The sequence below is a fragment of the Marmota marmota genome, unplaced genomic scaffold (genome assembly GCF_001458135.2).
Source record: "Marmota marmota marmota unplaced genomic scaffold, marMar, whole genome shotgun sequence".
Classification (NCBI taxonomy): Eukaryota; Metazoa; Chordata; class Mammalia; order Rodentia; family Sciuridae; genus Marmota; species Marmota marmota.
In genome coordinates this window covers 5,341,212-5,359,590 of record NW_025999925.1, presented here as the reverse complement: position 1 = coordinate 5,359,590, position 18,379 = coordinate 5,341,212, and the positions used below count along the sequence as shown (strand labels likewise).

At 40.7% G+C, this 18,379-nt stretch overlaps 1 protein-coding gene across 9 annotated transcripts in view; it reads right to left on the bottom strand.

The window, feature by feature from the left end:
* The window catches only part of Pde8b (phosphodiesterase 8B), a 233,653-nt gene that overhangs the window by 60,299 nt on the left and 154,975 nt on the right, over nucleotides 1-18,379 (bottom strand). For 6 of the 9 annotated variants that reach the window (XM_048800164.1, XM_048800165.1, XM_048800169.1 and 3 more), the window contains 4 exons: nucleotides 14,999-15,087; nucleotides 7,909-7,987; nucleotides 3,965-4,105; nucleotides 2,323-2,411 (listed from right to left, as the gene is read on the bottom strand). In XM_048800164.1, coding sequence (XP_048656121.1) covers nucleotides 2,323-2,411; nucleotides 3,965-4,105; nucleotides 7,909-7,987; nucleotides 14,999-15,087 — 398 coding nt within the window. The remainder of the gene's footprint in view (nucleotides 1-2,322; nucleotides 2,412-3,964; nucleotides 4,106-7,908; nucleotides 7,988-14,998; nucleotides 15,088-18,379) is intronic. The other 3 variants (XM_048800167.1, XM_048800172.1, XM_048800173.1) reach the window with 1 other exon arrangement.

The window sequence follows — 18,379 nt, the reverse complement described above, 5'->3', positions numbered from 1 at the left end:
GAGAGGATTCACCAAGTCAACAAATGAAAACATCAACAGTCTTCTTAAAGCAAAACTCCAAGGTCCCTCCTAGGGCAGGTGTAGAATTCAAACAAAACCCAAGCTACAGGAAACACACTTTCCACCCTGGGCCCACACAATGCCTTCAAACATGAGCCTCCCTGGTCATTCTAGCTGGCTTGGAAACCTTCCTAATGGGTATTTCATTTTGCAATGGCCTCCTGAAGTTTGGTGCCTAGATATCTTCAGTGATCAAATGAAATGCTACTGCAGATAAATTGGTCTTAATTCAGCTGACATGAATAATTTTATTGCTTATATAAAAAGCGAAAGACTCATTTGGACAATGACCAAATTTCATGGTTGCTGTTTTTACATTAAATATTCCATATTCTTTCACACTATGGTTGTCATAATGATGGCATTTTTCAGGCAGAGAAAAATCCTCCTATTTCAAGGTCATGGACAGAATCCTGAAACTCAATCTATGGTCCTGCTCACCACAAGGGAAACCAAGAAGAAGAGGACAGGTGCACCAGCCCTGTGCAAAAAAAAAAAAAAATCAGCTCAGGATGGATTTTCTACCAAGAGTAAAGCCATGAAATCCAGAGAGTATGTTAGAATTTATATCTGAGAAGACTTGGGTACATCCGTTCTCTGTCTCTGTCTTTCTCTGTCTCTGTCTCTTTCTCTCTCTGGTTTACTTTTCTCTAGATGATTACAAAGATAGCTTTAAAAATCCTGTATTATTCTGTAATGAGTTTCACTCAAATAGGATGGGGTAAAATTATTCTACTTTTAATCAGAATAGCCTCTGATAGCTCAATGTCTCCAATTAGGGAAAATAACACTGGAAATTATGTCTGGATAAAAGAATTTCTTTCTCTCATCTGTAAAATCAGAAAAAAAAAATTATTCTGACAGCAATTACCAGGCAATAGCATATCTCCTCTGCTTTGGTTACCCAATGATTCTGGTAACACCTACAAAATGATTTTTAGCTTCGATGTTCTGAGAAGATGGTCTAAGGATGATGACAGAAACAACATGACAGCCACGGGCATTATCTTCCTCCCATGGTTATGTGCACCGATGGCTGTAGGTGAGGTGCTACCCGTCAGGAGGAAGGCCTGGGGACAGCCTCTTTCCCATGGCTGGGAATCCAGTGCCCACAACCTCCAGAGTCAAGCCAAAGGGAAGACACAAATTACAAAATAGCATGAAATACCAGGAGGTAGTATCTGAACAGACAGAAGGACAATTTTCAAACTAACCAAAAAGTAAAACTGGAGGGGAAATAATTTACAAACACTGCTGAATGTATGGAATATCTACTTTTCTTTTCTTTTCTTTTTTTTTTTTTTTGATGTTGATGGACCTTTATTATCTTCATTTATTTATATGCGGTGCTGAGGATTGAACCCAGTGCCTCACACATGCTAGGCAAGTGTGCTACCACTGAGCCACAACCCCAGCTCCATGAAATATCTAGTTTTTTAATCACATAATGATTTTAAAGGAACTCGGCTTGTCTGGAAGTTATATATGGGACTTTCCGATTCCAGTCACTGGCATAATAATAGCTATCATGATTCCTTCCAAAATGTCACATGTCACACGTCCTTATAAATTCAAACTCTTGTGCTGGTGTTGACTTTCAAGTTAGTTTACAAAGAATCGTCCTATTTGGTGGTCCTATTTACCTCTGTGAACCTCCTCACAAAATTTGACTGGAAGAAGGAGAAGGAATTGCCTGTTTTCCTATCTCTCTACAGGATTCTCTAGTAATCTGGGGTTCCATGGAATCAAATGCCCTTAGTTCCTGATCAGACACCTTTCTCTGCAGGTCAGCAGGTTCCATGGCTCTTTTACCCCTTGTAGAATAAGCTCAGAGTCAGTCTGGAGAGAACCAACAAAGAGTTGGGGCCTCAAGAAGGAAAGAAGGTTGGTTCCCTGTGGGCTGAGACCGGCAACTCTGGTTGGAAATCACTTGTCATTAAGGGGAAGGGACAGCCTAGACCTTAAATATGCTTAGCAGGTACTAGGAATAATGGGACCACATAGGATCAGGTGGGTGTGGACAGGTGGGGAGTGAGGGCAATGCTTCATGAAAGACCACGGGGAGGAGAGAAGGTAGGCAAACCACAGCCAAAGGTTGCTGCTGGCCCAGTGGAAGTGCTCTTGATATAGGCAACATCTGGCCCAACCCTGCTGCATTTGTGGACCTAAGGCTTATGCTGGCATTTCAATGTGCAAACCCAATGCCCACAAGACCCCTGAGTCCTTATCTTCAGCTGAAAGAGTTGAAGAGTTTGCTCTCACCCTCCTTGGCCAATCACTGGGGTGATCTTCACATGCTGTTGGATGCTGTCCCCGGATTTCCGTCTGGCATAGTAAACCCCCTGCCACTCCTACATGGACAAAGAGAACTCTTAAATCCTGCAGTGGAGGCACACAGCTGCTCCCACAGAGGTTCTTAGAAGGCTGTGAGAAAGTTCCCCATGGTTTTGTTACATTTTACAAAACCGCTACATTTTTGCACCTGCTGCAATGTTGTGCTGGTCACAGTGCATAAAGACAAGACCACAAAACCAACATGTCCACTGCTATACTGTTTGTCCTGGGTCCCAGGACACTTGACCAGTGGGTGGAATTTGTACTATCAGCCCTACAGGTTCCATGGCACCAGGTTTGAGAAGTTTCTCTCTGGAAATCTTCACAACAACCTGTGAGCTTGATATTATCACCCTTATTTACAGATGGACAAACTGAGGTGCAGAGATTCTCACTGACTTGCACATCAGAAAGTGAAGGATCTGGTTATAATTTTTCAACTCTTTAACCCTCCTTGAAGTCCCCACCTTTCTAACATCCCAGCAGCCTCCTAGCCAAGACTTCTCCAGGGCAAGGCTGTCTCCTCACCGCTTTCACAGATGATACCAAGGCAGGCATGAAGATTCCTGCTCTCTGGACCCTGTGGATCGGGCTTGGATAAAGAGCCAGGTGAACACCTCCACTAATTCTGGGAGGGAGTGGTTAAATCAGAAATTGAGATTCTCTGCAGCTATTTCTCGCCCCCTCTCACATATGATGTGTCTATTGAGAACACATATTGGGGTCACCAGACCTGTGGCTGCATTCTTTGGGCAAACATTTTCTGGAGTACTTTATAATGTCCTGTTTCCTTTTTGAGTCTTGTTGCTCCAACTTTTTTTTTTTTTTTAAAGTAATTTGGGCCCTCAAATAATCCAAACTTATTTTATTTTTATTAAAAAAAAAAACCCTCCGTATTCAGTGAAGACAGTATTTATTGAACTGGTGCACAGCAGAGAAAGGAGGATGAAAGAAATAATAAGTGAGGAAGCACTTGGAATGTTTACAAGAAAGCGTACAGGCAGTTCAGTCCCAGCTCTGAGGGCCAGAACCCCTCAGGAGGAAGGTGACTAGAGGAGAAATGCCTCCCCCATCTCCACCATGCCTTCATAAACCTGGATGAAGTGGAAGCCACTCGGGGAACAGGTGGGTCAGGAAGAAGCAAGCTACACAGTGAATACTGAATAGTGATGAGAGAACAGAAAAACAATAACTGACCCAAAAAACTGAGCTAACCCATCAAGACTGATATTAAGTCCTTCCAGTCCCCAGACACTGATAAACTGAAAAACACAGCAGCTCTCTGAGGAGGTATAAAGATAGGCAGGGTGTTCCAGCAATGACAGGTGGGGTACATGCATGCAACGGATGAAGTGTTCTTTCACAAAGCTGTTGTAGCATCGTGACAAGCACCTTATTCATATGAGACCCAAAATGAACTAACCCTTGGCTCCTGTGCAAATATCAAAGATCTTCTTTTCATTATGACATTATTAGGGAAACCAACATTAAGGATGGGACATAAAAACTCCCAAGGGGGAAAAAAGCACTGGGGAGGGGTTCTTGGAGTGGTTTGGTCAGTTCCACCCACCTTTCCCTTCTTGATGCACGTGTTGATGGTGTCGAGAAGGTCTGCACGGTTCTTATCACTCTTGGGCAGGTCGGCAAGTTCCTTCCCCAGGAGCTCCCCTTTGTGATAGCCCATCATTCGTTCAAAGGCTGGGTTGACATACTGTTAATGGGAGGAGGAGACTTTATCAGTGTACCCCAGAGAGATGCTTCTGGGACATAGGAGTATCAAGCAACAAGTGCTCTGCACAACTGCTCTCTAATGGAGGTATCACTGGGTCTCTCATTCCCTGACCCTCCTGGAGTAGTGGCCTCCCTCCTGGGCAGAGAAATTTATTCATTCAAGTATTATTCTGGTCCCCTGCGGGAAACCAGAAGAAACTCTTTAGCAGGAAAAGAGCAGGAAGCCCTCATCTAGAAGTCGTGGCTTGAGGAGGGCCTCTTTCATCACCAACTACTGCATTAAATAAGGAAAAAGAAGAACATAGAAATAAAAACAGGGCCGGGGATGTGGCTCAGTGGTAAAGCACTTGCCTAGCATATGTGAGGCCCAAGGTTTGATTCCCAGCACTGCAAAATAAATAAATAAGTACAAAATCGCTTAGTTCAATGGCCTGTGGCCTACATTAGCCTTCTCAGTAAAGCAGCAATTAGATATCACGTCTCCTTTCCATTTGCCACAGTCTATTATCAATGCTGGGGCCACTTCTAGTCTAATCTGAAAGGTAAAACACAATTAAATGGCACAGGAAGTATCCCTTTGCATACTAGGTTTGAGACAAGTGAGAAAAGAGCATCCCTACAACACACTCGGGGTCAGCAGTCTTTCCAAATTCTGCAGTGGGCTCAGGAACTTAGAGCTTTGTCTTAACTAACTCCTGGCTCCTGCCCCCATCCACCACTTTCTTTTCAAGCAGCACGTCCACCAGATGAGAAGCCTGGTGGAGGGACAAGAAAAGTGGAACGTGGGGAAAATGTGAGAACACACTGCACCTGGGTCACAGGTTTCTTTGGGCACAAATTTCCATCTGTCTGATGCTTTAAAAACAGTCTTGCCAACTGTGATTATTCCTGCCCTCCACGGGGATAAGAGCAGTCATAAACCAAGTGACAAAGTGACACCTGGAGAGCTACTCCCTTGGGAACAATGTGTCCATTAACACTAGGAGTTGAAGGGGAGGATGCTCTGGCCATCAGGTCCTGTTGTCATGGTCTCCTGATGAAGAGGAGTCCATGACACTATCTTCACAGATCTCCAGACTCTTTCTGGGCCTGTCACTTGCACAGGGCAGCACTGCTTTCCATCATGGTTCCTACTTTTAGGCTGGCCGCAGGGCTCCTAGCCCCACCCTGCAGGCCGCTGAGCTGCCTGCAGGTGTTCCTCTTCTCTGGACCTTTCCCCACATGCTGTCTGCTTAGAATGCCCTTCCCCACCTCCAATGTGTCCCTTTCCTCCTCAGAAATCCTTCCTTGACCTCTGCCCAATCTCAGGTGTGCCACTCCTAAGAGCTCCCACTGACTCCCGGGCAGACTTCTAGTGTTTTAATTATGCTGAATTTAAACTTCTGTTGATTTCTCTCCAACACTGAGCACTTAAATCCTCAAGGAAAGGGCTATTTGGGGAGTAACCTTTGGATACTCAGGGCTATTTAGTAAATATTTGATAAGTAAATAGATAATATTTGAGAATATATTGTTCTCCTTGTTGATTGGCTGTAGTCTTGTACATTTTCAAGTGTGTGTGTATGCTTTCCCCACTGGGTTGTTAATACAGGTAGAAGTCCTAGCCCTTTTTTTTCACACTAGGAATCCTGTAACCTCTGAATACAGCAGGTACACCAGGACATAATCTGGAAAGGCACCCAAGTTCAAATCCTGGCTCTGCCAATTATCGGTTACAGAACTATGGGGAAATTACTTCTCTTTCCTCATCTGTAAAATAGGTATAACAGTAGTACCTGACTCATAGGATTGTTTAAAGGAATAAATAAATATGTGTAAAATGCTTAGAACTGTGTCATATAAATGTTTTAAAGAAACAAAAGATAGTTTAAAAAGAGGGAGGCAAGAAGAAAGGGATGGATGGATGGATTAAACAGATAGATAATAGATATCGTTCCTACATTTTAAGTACTACTACCTAACTGCTAAAGAGCAACCCCCAAAAGGCACCTAACCGTGCAGCTGGAGTGCCCTGAGAAGGATGCTGGTACCAGTAAGAACACAAATATGACAGCCTGTGCATGAGGACTCGGCCTCGAATTCACAGCACGAGGGTCATTTTAGTATCCCCCTTCCACACAACATTCCCAATCCAACTTCTCCCTTCTTCATCTTGCCTTGAGTTTTACATTTCAGATTGCTGGTACATCTGTCAAAGTAACATGAAGAAATTCCCTGAGAGAAAAAAAAAACTATAGTCTTATTTCAGAACCCAAGTTTCCCTTTCAGCACAGCAACTCTCCCTCCATCTCCCCTTGATAGGCGTCCACTGTCCTTGCTCTCCTGTTTCTTTCTGTTTCTGCAAGAAGCTGGGAGATGCTTTCTACCACAGTGGCAACACCGTCACCATATTACCTCTCCCAGGGATATGGGTTTACTACCCACCGATTGCTGCCTATGGAATGAAGGACTCAGTTTCCTTCTCAAGTAGTCATCAGTTAGATTACAAGGGGGGAAGGTGTGTAGAGGGCAGGGAGTCCCTTCTCCTAATTGCTGAAATCACAGCCAAGTGGCCCACCATAAATAGAATTGATATTCTAGCCTGGACGAAAGTTGGGGGAGGAGATGTGGGACCTGTGTTTGGCTGTAATGGAAACATGTCTGGCTTTCTCTGTGGTCCCAGAGACAGAGCTATGGGCTGGTAGGCCACTCACAGCCAGCAACTCGAGGGAGCCATCAGCTCGGTTTCAAGGGGCAGCAACAAAAACAAATTCTAAAAACACAGCCAGACAGGAAACCAGGTAGGAAGGTTTTGGAGTCAGAAAGAAGTGGCTACATATTTTGGCTTGAATGCTTATTACTGGGGCTTTCTTTGACCTTGCCTCACTCAGTGTTTTCATCTGTACTACAGGGCAATTTGTCAATTTCAATGGAAATTGGATAACCTAATGAAAATGCAGAGGGCAGGGCCTAGGCATGGGGGGGGGGCACTGCCATTATTGATCTGGGATGAGGCGAGGTGTATCTGTACGCACAGGGAGTTTCAGAGGAGGCTAAGGTGAATCTCCTGTCATGGGGGCCATGGATGGACCACTGTTATTGGTACTCCACTGATGATAGCAAGTGCTCCTCACACATGGTGACACTGCAAATCTGCTGCAGACAGGCCACCACCAATTAGTGGAACCTCTACCTTTCAGAGAATTTTTTTTAAGAGAGAGAGAGAGAGAATTTTTAATATTTATTTTTTAGTTTTCGGTGGACACAACATCTTTATTTTATTTTTACGTGGTGCTGAGGATCGAATCCAGCGCCTCGCGCATGCCAGGCTAGCGTGCTACCGCTTGAGCCACATCCCCAGCCCCAACAAAGTTTTGTCTGCTATAGACATTTTCTTAGGAAGAGGACATTAATATTAGAGTGCATTATAATTAGAACACCGATTGCTGGCAAATAAATATCTTTGAAAGCAATCTGTTCCTATAGGCACGTATATACATATATATATATGCATTTATTCTATAATTCTGATTTATTTCTATGTAAATACTATCTTAACAGATGACCCAAAAATTTTACCCTGTCACCATCAAAGAAATAGCAGATTCTGACATGAATTAACAATTTTTGTTCTTTATTGACTATCTAATTTTAGCTTAAGTCTATTAGTATTTTCTTTGCATAATTTGATTTTCATTTCTTCAAGGAAAATGTGAAAATTACGGGAAAGTACTTGGACAAGAGTGGCTCAAACTTGAAAGGTTCTATTCAACAGCTACTAATATACAGTGTTTGGTCCCATACCTGAATCACGTGATCGTCGCTTGTTATTTCTATGGCTTCGTGACAGTGGTCTAATGCTGTAAACACTGAATTACAGGCCCTGAAAGATGCAAAAGATTGATGTTAGTCCCTCTGTAAAAAACCATTCACTTTTAGGTTAACTTAACAGAGTAAACAGATCTCAAATTCATTAGAACTATTGAAGTAGTCCGAATGTTGGTGTCCCCTCAAAATTCACATTGGAATCTAATGCCCCATATAATGGTATTTAAAGGGTGGGGCCTTTGGGGAAGTGATTATGTTGTGAGAGCTCCACCTTCATGAATGGGAGCAGTGCTCTTATAAAAGAGGCTCCAGTGAGCACCCTTGTTCCTTCTACCACATGAGAACATGGAAAGTGGCCATCTATGAGGAACCAGCCCTCACCAGAGGCTGAGCCTGTTGACTCCTTGATCTTAGACTTCCCAGTCTCCAGAACTGTGAGCAATAAATTTTTGTTACTTATAAATTAATCAGCTCAGGTATATTGTTATAGCAGCCTGAACAGATGAAGACAGGTATTAATGTTTTGAAAAGAGAGTTGTTTTGTAAGATAAATGCATAAACAAAAGAATACATATCTGTATTTATGATTCAAAAAGAAAGCTTATAATTCAGCAAAATCTGAATGGATGATTTATGTGCTGAATGAAACTTAAACACTTGACACAAGAGAATAAGGATGCAGCTGAAACTCTCTTGTAAGTCCCATGTGTTCTACATCAGTGATGTTCCATTTCCTTCACAGTTGTGGTCAGGGAGAAGTCAAGTCCTCATCAATTAGGAAAACCTAATTAGGCCTAAATTGGATCTGAGGCATTCTGGCCTTTTGGAACAGACACAGAATTTTTTTTTCTCCTTTTTCTCCCCCTCCTTTTGTGATATTACCTTGCTTCCAACCATACCCACTGGTATGAGGAAATGCAGATAGAGCAGAGTCCTCTTGCCCAGTTCATTATACCTATGCACCCCCCAGGTGGCACTTTTCTTGATAACCTGCCCTTTATATGTGGGAAACCACACTCTCAATTTGTGGTTATAATTTTAACTAACTTTCAAATATAGAGCAATTCCAAACACAGTGAGTTATTTACTGTCCTGCACAGTAAGTATGTAGCTAGAGCTCTGTTATTTATATTGACTGTCTAAAGAATCTCGGCAAAGCCTTTCTTATCCTTCACAAAAATAAAACAAAAGACATTGATTTACTGGATTGATATTTATTTTTCTTATAAAACAAACTCTTACCATGTTTTCCAGTCATCAAGGCAATCTAACTTTGCCACCCTGTTTTGCTCTGTTTACAAGGAAAAAGGCAAAAAGTTCTGAGTAAAATCTGGCTCTGTATTCCTCCAGTTACGGAATCTTGTACAAATTTTCATCTTTGTTGGCCCTTGGTTTCCTCATCTCTAAAATGAGTATGATGATATATTTCACAGGTTTTTGTCAGGATCAGAAAGGATGATGTATGTGAGGCTTATGGCAAAGTGCTTGGGATTATGCTGTATAATAATTCAATACATGGGTAGTTATTATTTGTAGGATCACAGAGTAATATTTCTTTGTTCTCTAAGGCTTTCGAAAACCTTTGGTGAAAAGAAAGATGAATTGTAGTTTATCTTTTCTCATGAGTATAGCTGAAATGTCAAACCAAGAAATGTATTCAGTAAGAGTAAGGAAACATACATGCAGAGTGAAGAATTTTAGTCCACTGACGACAGAGTGAGTTTCTATGGTTGCAGAGACGAGGACATCAGTGTGATGGTAAGCAAGACAATGAACATGACATGGGTGAGCAGAGCAGAGGGGAGGAACAGCCTAACTCGACCAAAATTCCTGAGTGGTGCAGACCATGTCCTTATTTCAATGCTCCAGTCCACCTAATTTAAACTGTTGGCTGTCCCATGACCACTACTGCATTTGTAAACAGTCATTTTAAGTAAGGGAAAAAAAAAAAAAAAAAAGAGGAAGCTTAAGACTGTCACCAACATCACTGCTACACTGCTTCTGGAGAGGCAAGCAAAGTCAGCCTTAGCAACAGGACTTTCCAGGCTCCTGGTCCAGAGTGGAGCTCGGCACTACAGGAAAGCATTTCTGGGCAGCATGTGCCTCTCAGAAGTTATGTGTGGAGGAACACACTCTGTATGGGCTAATATGTCAACTTGGAGAGCTGGATAATTCAGTTCTAATTAACACATTTTATCAAATGATAAATTCCTCTCTTGCTAAAGAATTTTCCCTAAGGTACCTGTATGTTTCAACTAAGTATATAAACAGGTACTTTAGACCATTATCATTTTGTCAACTGAAGCATGGCCTTTAGGGAGGAGCTTAGATCAACCCCCAGAACTGATCTATTAAACATTCATCTTATGATTCTCTACAAAGCATAAAATCTTCTGTAGGTATGATGCAAATTCCGTAGGACACAGCAAATTCTTATACGCACACTATTGATAGGAGCAGCATATTATTCTCCCTCTTACCTCTGCCATGACAAACATGACCAGACTGCAAGGTTTATATGGACTTTTAACCTCTTTTGGTTGATGACTCTATTTAAATAAACCTGCAGCAAAATGGCGTAATCAATTTGAGTCATGTTCCTAGAGTTTGAAAACTTAATTGCCTGTATTAATTATTCATACTCTTCAAGCAGAAGAACCTTAGCTTTATTAATTTTCCGTTCTTGGGAACCATATCACCACTTCTCACATGTCTTTATTTTTATCCTTCGGGTTAAGAAGTTGGAAAATTGGAAAAAGAAACAAAGGAAAGGAAAGTACCCTAGGTGTAGAAACCCAGGTAGTATGGGCAATATAACCATTACCCCTGATTTCTCCCATCCCCGGTATTGGGGATTGAACCTAGGGGCCCTTGACCATGAGATACATCCCCAGCCTTATTTATTTATTTATCTATTTATTTATTTAATGTTGAGACAGGGTCTCACTGTTTCCTAGGCTGACCTTGAACTTGCAATCCTCCCTCAGGCTCCTGAATACCTGGGATTAAGATCTGTGTCACTGTGCCTGGCTTCCCCAGCACCTTCTTTAAGGAATTTGAAGGTTTAGAGAGAAAAAGGCAAACATCACCTGAGGGCAGGTAGAAAGTCTATAAAGAACCAGTGCTAGGGGGTTGGGGTTGTGGCTCAGTGGTAGAGCACTTGTCTAGCATGTGCGAGGCACTGGGTTCAATCCTCAGCACCACATAAAAATAAATAAATAAAATAAAGGTATTGGGTCCAACTACAACCAAAAAAATATTTAAAAAAAAGAAAAAAAAGAACTAGTACTAGGATGGAGTGCAAAGAGCACGGTACAGAAAAGCAGGCTACCTGATCCCAGTCCAGCACTGCCATCAACAGGCTGGGTGGCAAGAGGCCCCTCGCTCTCAGTGTTTTCCTCTGTCAATTGTGGCTGGGTGAATATGCGATCTCCCTTTGAAAGGGACTTGCATGCTACCAAAACAACATATACACACACACACACCACACACACACTCTAAAGCCTCCTAGAACAAGGATAGGTGGTGGTCTGAAGGGAGAAAATTCTGGACACAAGTTCACATTTGATCAGGGGTTTGGAATGAGTGGGGAGGGAGAAGTGGCAGAGTAAGGGATCACAGACTTGCTATTTGTTCCAAAACAACATGCAGAATGAGCTGGTTATTTTAAGTGTTTACAGCTTTGCTTCACTCCTGTGCCTCAATGGCTGTCACACAGAGCCCATGTGAGGATAAGGTGCTCTACAAATGTCTGTCAACACTGAGCGAGGAAGGGTTCCATGGAAAACAGAGTGTTGCCCCTCAGAAACTTTGATTCTTTCTAAAACTGAGGACTACTACCATCTTATGATTTGGAGCAAAATAAACATGATGATTTGGGTGTAACTCGTAGACCAACTAACGATGAAAGAATAGCTGGAACTGCATTAATATAAACGGATCAGCTGAAACTCCTCATGAGGAACTAAATCATTATCTTTATTTTAGATGAAATAGGTCTTTTCATGATAAAGAGGCATAAGAACATTAGAAGAGACAAATGGTCCTCATTTAACTCAGATTATCCCAGACACTGCCTTTCATGAGTTCTTCTGTTCAGCAGAGTAATTCATCAAATATACACAGAAAAGTCATTTAGGTCTTAACACCTTTAAAAAGTTATTCTACACAAAGGAATCTTAAAATCAGACCACACATTGTGTTTGATCCAATCAGTCATGCATGATCTTTTATTTTTTCTTGGTGAAGTAAATATGCTCACCATACATGATGTTCTGGACAGAAGTGTCTATAATCGACATTATACTGCTGTACACACTATGTCCTTGCAGAATGACAGTCATGTTACACATTTAGCTGCAGCTGGGGGCGGAATTGTAGGGAAAAGTATTACATAATTAGACTATAATTATTCTGGCATTGTATAATAAAGAGCTCATTTTCCAGTCTAACAAATGACATAGTCATTTGCCTGCCACATAGTCATGTGCAGGTAGATGCTCTTGATGTCCTTGAATTCCTCAAAGAGCTGGAGGGAGGTCATGGTCTGGGTCACTGTCCACGTATCTGCTGGGCCCAGTTTGGGTAGACCTGAGAGATTTACATGCATGGACATGCACATACCCAAAAGAGCACACACTTAGGTAAGGTAGAGAGGCAGAAACCGCTAAAAAACAATAGTGTAGAAAGTAAGAGGATCTGGGAATTAGGCAAGCCCTCCCTCCTGGGGCCACAGTCTCCCTGTGTCAAGTCCACTCACTAGCTTTACACTGATTTATATTAAGAACCTAAATCTTTTCATTATGGTCTCAGCAATGGGTCCAACTCCTCCAACCAGTTCCAGGAGTGAGGACTAAGAAGTCATGGTACTATCATATCCCCACGGTACTTGTTAGAAATCAAGTGTTTGAATCTGATAAGACCCCCATAGACGTTTTCAGCACCTTGGGTTCTAAGCAGATTTCACAAGCACAGTAACCAGAAGCCTTTTCTTTACACTATTGTGTCAGCTAGGTGTATTCATTTCAAAATGATAGGCCTGCTTTGTCCTGCTTGCCATGGGCAAAGTGCCCCTAAGATCTCTGAGATAGTCCCCAATGGCAGTGTGTAGTACAAAATCTGTACCAGGGCCCCTCCCGGCATCTAACATGTGCCATCCCATTTAATGTTACCTAAGAAAACAGGAACACCTATCTAAAATAAAACGAGGGAACTGCCTGCCAAAGCTATAGAGTGTTGGGCTATTCATTCCTTATTGGAGATGATGCACAAAGAATTAAACAAGAATCAAATCTCTTTTTCTAAGTTTATTTATAGTAAAAACATCTCAAATAAAAATACTAAGACTTTCTACCCCCCAATTAAAGCAATAGAGACCACTAGGAATATAAACAATTAATATACATTATTAAAAAGCATAAATCACTGAAGTAAAGGCAATGTGGTTTTCTAGAAAAATTTTAAGAAGTTCTCTGAAGCCAAAAAAAATACAGATAAAAAGAAACCAGGATTTAACTCACTTAAACATTCAGAAAGTTTTTGACAATATTCCTCATCAAAGACTTTGAAATACCAGAGTTTTCCAAATATCTGAATTCCCACTGGTTGGACATTCTTTAAAATACTCTTCCATTAAAAAAAAAAAAGTATTTATCTTAACACTTTATTTCTTAAAGCTCTTTATTCACCAAAAAGCAACTTCATAGACCAGGGTGCACCCAGCAGGGGGACCTGCTTCTGGAGATTTATGCCAATCAATTGTGCTTCCCAGGAATAGAAGAGAGTTAGGTTTAAAAAGATTTTTGTTGCTGGGCTCAGTAGAACATGCCTGTAATCTCAACTACTCAGGAGGCTGAGGCAGGAGGATCACAAATTCAAGACCAGCCTGGATAACCTATTGAGATGCTGCCTCAAAATAAAAAATAATAATAAGAGTAGGGGATATAACTCAGAGTGTCCTTGGTCAATACTCAGTACTGGAGAAAAAAGCAGGGGGGATTGTCATCTTTGAACACAAATTAAGTAATCAAGATAAGAAGTAAAATTGTTAGAAGGATTGGAGATGTAGCTCAGTAGTAGAATAATTATCTAGCTTGCATGAGGCCCTGGGTTTGATTTCCCACCTCTACCACCCCCACTTACACACACAAATACATTATCATTACAGGGAGATGCTATCTTGCTAATTTTGCACTGGCCATGAAACTACCAGGGACCTCTCAGTTGGCCAAAGAGAGAAGCTCTGTAGGGCTATCCTATGAGATGCCAGGAAGCTCTGTAAGACTGGCCCTTCCAGGAGGGTTATAGGTAGAGAAGAACTTCCTGCCTCTTCCCTCTAGCTTGAGGAGGGCAGGTTGAAGAAATGAGGGTCCTGAGAGCAAGCCAGAGCAGAATCCAGGCAGATCACTTAGATCCTGATAGTCCAAGAGAGCCCAGAAGCAGAACATGCCACCACCCAGTGTCTGGCCAGCAGCAGACATAAGAGAATCCCATCTTGGAACTGAGTACCAGTGAGACGCCTGCTCTTAAAAGCACATTGTATCTATAAAGAGAGCTCACGTCTATTTCTTAAAGACGCTTTGTGCGTACTGAAGATGCGAACAGAGTTCATGAAATTATTATTGTGGCTACACAGCAATTATTAAAGCTAGCTTAATAATGTTCCCATTAGTTTGTCTCTACTATAAGAATTTAAGCAGGATTTATAAATGTTATAAGTAGAAAATAGAAAGTAACCCTCAAAGGCTATTCTTAATCTTGGTCTAACTACATAAAAATTAAATAGAAATTTTTTTTTTTTTAAATAGAAATTTTCCTAGGTTATAATTTTAAAACTGATGTAAATAGTGGAAAATATTATCAAAATAAGAAATGCTTCTAATTTATTTCATTATATTAGTGGGCCCCCAGCTTAGATATTGCTGTTGGCCAGCTGCCATTAGCCATTTAACAGTTTCAAAATCCCTGGGATTCAGCTATGAACCTGTGAACCTCAGCCTGTTGACAGATAAGATTTTCTAAAGAATTGCTAATCTCGTGGTATCTACAGTCTTGTTTTGCTACTTACCGTAATTTGAACTGTGAGCGAACTTCCCCATGTTCTATTTGAATCAGTTCATTATAGCAAGCAATTATGCTGCTATTCTCCATAAATCTCTGAAAATAAAACAGAGATAATACATAAGACATCTCCAATTATTTCTTAGAGAGTCAAATAGAAAAATTTAACAGTTGTTTCTACCCCCAAGTAACTGTTATATAAGCCATCTTGTAGGTAGGATGAGATGAAATAGAAAAAATGTCAAGGAATTTGAAATGCATACTTAAATGTATGAGAAACATAGAAGGTAATACTTACATTTAGCTCCCTTTATAACAAAAGTGGGATAAAATAGTTATAGGAAAATAAACACACAAGGGCTTTGAATGCCTCCCCGCAAAGCATTAAAAATACCAAAATGTCATTGCTTCATATTGCACTAAAGAAAATCAGCTAAAGCCCCAAACTCAACATGTTCAGTATGCATCACACTATCAATGATCTATCAAGGAGAGAGATGTTCTTTGCTTCTTTCCAAGTGCCTAATGCAGAGTTCCTTAAAAAATCAGTGAGATCAACAACAAAAGAACAACCCAACGAAAGACTATTCAAAGAACTTGAAGAGACATTTCTCCAAAGAAAACTACAAATCACCAACAAGTACACAAAAAGATGCTCACCATCATCAGTCATCAAAGGAATGCAAATCAAAAGTACAATGGAAGCTGGCACAGCAGTACATGCTGTGATTCCAGCCACTCAGGAGGATCAAAAGTTCAAAGCCAGTCTGGGCAACTTAACAAGACCATGTCTTGAAATTATAAAAATATAGAGCTGGGATGCAGTTCAGTGGTACAGGGCATGAGACCCTGGGGTCAATCCCCAGTGCCACACAAACAAACACACACACAAAATACTGTGGTATATATATAAAATGAAATATCATTCAAGCCATAAAATGGGAACAAACTACTGATATATGCTACAACATGCATGAACCTCAAAGAAAAAAATAATAAGTGAAAGAAAACAAGCACACAAATTCATATATTGTATGATACTGTTTACATGAAATATCTAGAATAGGTCAATCCACAGAGACAGAATATAGGTTGGCAACTGCCAAGGTTGCAGGGAAGAAGATGGGAGTGACTCCTTAATGGGAAATGAGTTTCTATTTGGGGCTCATGAGAGAGGTGGTGGTCGCCCAACACCGTGAATAAACTAAATGCCACTGAACTGCTCACTCTCAAAACGATTAATTTCAGTTTCATCTTAATTGAAAAAAAAAAAAGACTTTCATGTATTTATTTAAAAAACAGTATATGAATGAATAGATAGGCAAATGATAGAACCAAAGAAAATGCATTATATTGTCATTCATCTAAGAAGCATTAAGCACCTACTCATAGGAGGCATGAGATGCTGAAGCCCAGCACTCCAAGGAGAGTAGGGTTTTTTTACTTAACAAACCCAAATAATTTGTAAAACATTCCTTATATATATCATATTACTTGTAGGATATATAAGAAAATGAGCACTTATCTTATATGAATACATTGATAATGAGAAATAATTAACTCAGAAAATAATAACAAGTAAAAAATGTTAAGAAACAGATTTAAGGAAAATTCTACTTAAGAATGGAGACTGTGTCTTGCTTTGTTTTCCTTTTTTTTGTGTGTGGGGGGGTACGTGTGTGTGAGTGTTACTGGGATTGAATCCAAGGACACTCTACCCCTGAGCATGCTTATTTATTTATTTATTTATTTTTGAGACAGGGTCTTGCTAAGTTGCTCAGGTTGTCCTTGAACTTGGATCCTCCTGCCTCAGTCTTTCTAATAACTGTGATTATAGGTGTGCAGCACTGCACCTGACTTGAAAATATCTTGCATTTTAACTAATAAAAAATATACCCCATGCAAATCTTTCTAAACAATAAGTAGCAAACTATTAAGTGAAAAGATAACCAGACTTCTAAAGTATTCCAAACTTCTCAATCACATATTTATCTCTCAGATAGTTACACCGGCAGAAAGGGACAATAGCAGGCCCTGCGGAAAGACACATTTCTTAAATTTCCTTCAACTAAGTTGTTCAAAGGAAAAAATCATTCTCCCCTGTTCTGTCTTACACACACACACACACACACACACACACACAAACATTTTCAAACATCTGGAGCAAATGCCTTCTCCCTGGTAAATACCTTCAAGGACTCCCCAACTTTTCCTAAGCCACTGGTCCCCGACTATTCCATATGGAAGCTAAGAAGGACTATGGCAAGAACCATAAATACACACAGAAGGGAAATACTTTCTCTGTTTTTTACAAAGCTAAGTTAAAAATGGTCAGGTTCAACTTGAGAAAATGGATGAAAACTATGTCTCAGCCTACAGCAGAGCTCTGATGTTCTGAAGAAATATTAAATTAATTCTGTGATAAAGTAAGTTTTGATAACATTGGGATGACTGAAGGGTTCTTGACTACAGGAGCCCTCAGAGCATTCAATGTGCATTGCTAACGTGCTCTGTGGGTTCTCCAGGGGAAGGAGAAATCAAGTCTGCACCGATTCCCCAGAAGGCTATTTCCATGAAACACCTGTTAAGAGTTTTTGGAACACTAGTGCTTCATAGAACAGTTTGGGAAATACTGCTTTAGTGGACCCAGGTGCATCTTTGGCTATGCCATAAACGTGAGTTCTGGCAAGCTATTTAGTTGTTTTGAAACTGTTTTCTCCTCTGTAAAAACTGAGAAAATACTAAATCCCTCATATGTCAAGGAGGATTCAGTAAATCACTGGAACTAAGCCTGACAAATAATAATTTGCAGCTCTCCACTTCTTACTCCGCAGAGATCCTCTCCAGGGAGAACCATATCCTGCAGCTGTGCCCCAAGAATGCCTAGCACATTGCATTGCACATAGTCAGAGCTCCATAAATACTTGTTGAGATGAATAAGCATCATTTTGAATAGAAGAACAGGCAAAGTTTAAAGCTTCATCTTTATTAAGAAGCTAGTTTCTAAAACGTGCGGTGTAGACTGAGCATCCATTCAGTAAGCCATGTGTATGGGGCTCCAAAGGCTTTACAGGGAGTTCTTGGGGATATTTGATGACACAACTTATTACTGGATCCCCACTTGAGGACCATACACCGAAGCGCTGGCTATCTAGCTAGCTGAGTTTCAGCAAAAGATTTAATACAATCAAAACAACTCAGAGAAGGGAAACTACTTTACAGAAGTCAAGAATAGATGGCATAAATGGAGGAAGGATAGCATCTTCAACAAATGGTGCTGGGAAAACTGGAAATCCATATGCAACAAAATGAAACTGAATCCCTTTCTCTCGCCATGCACAAAAGTTAATTCAAAATGGATCAAGGAGCTTGATATCAAATCAGAGAC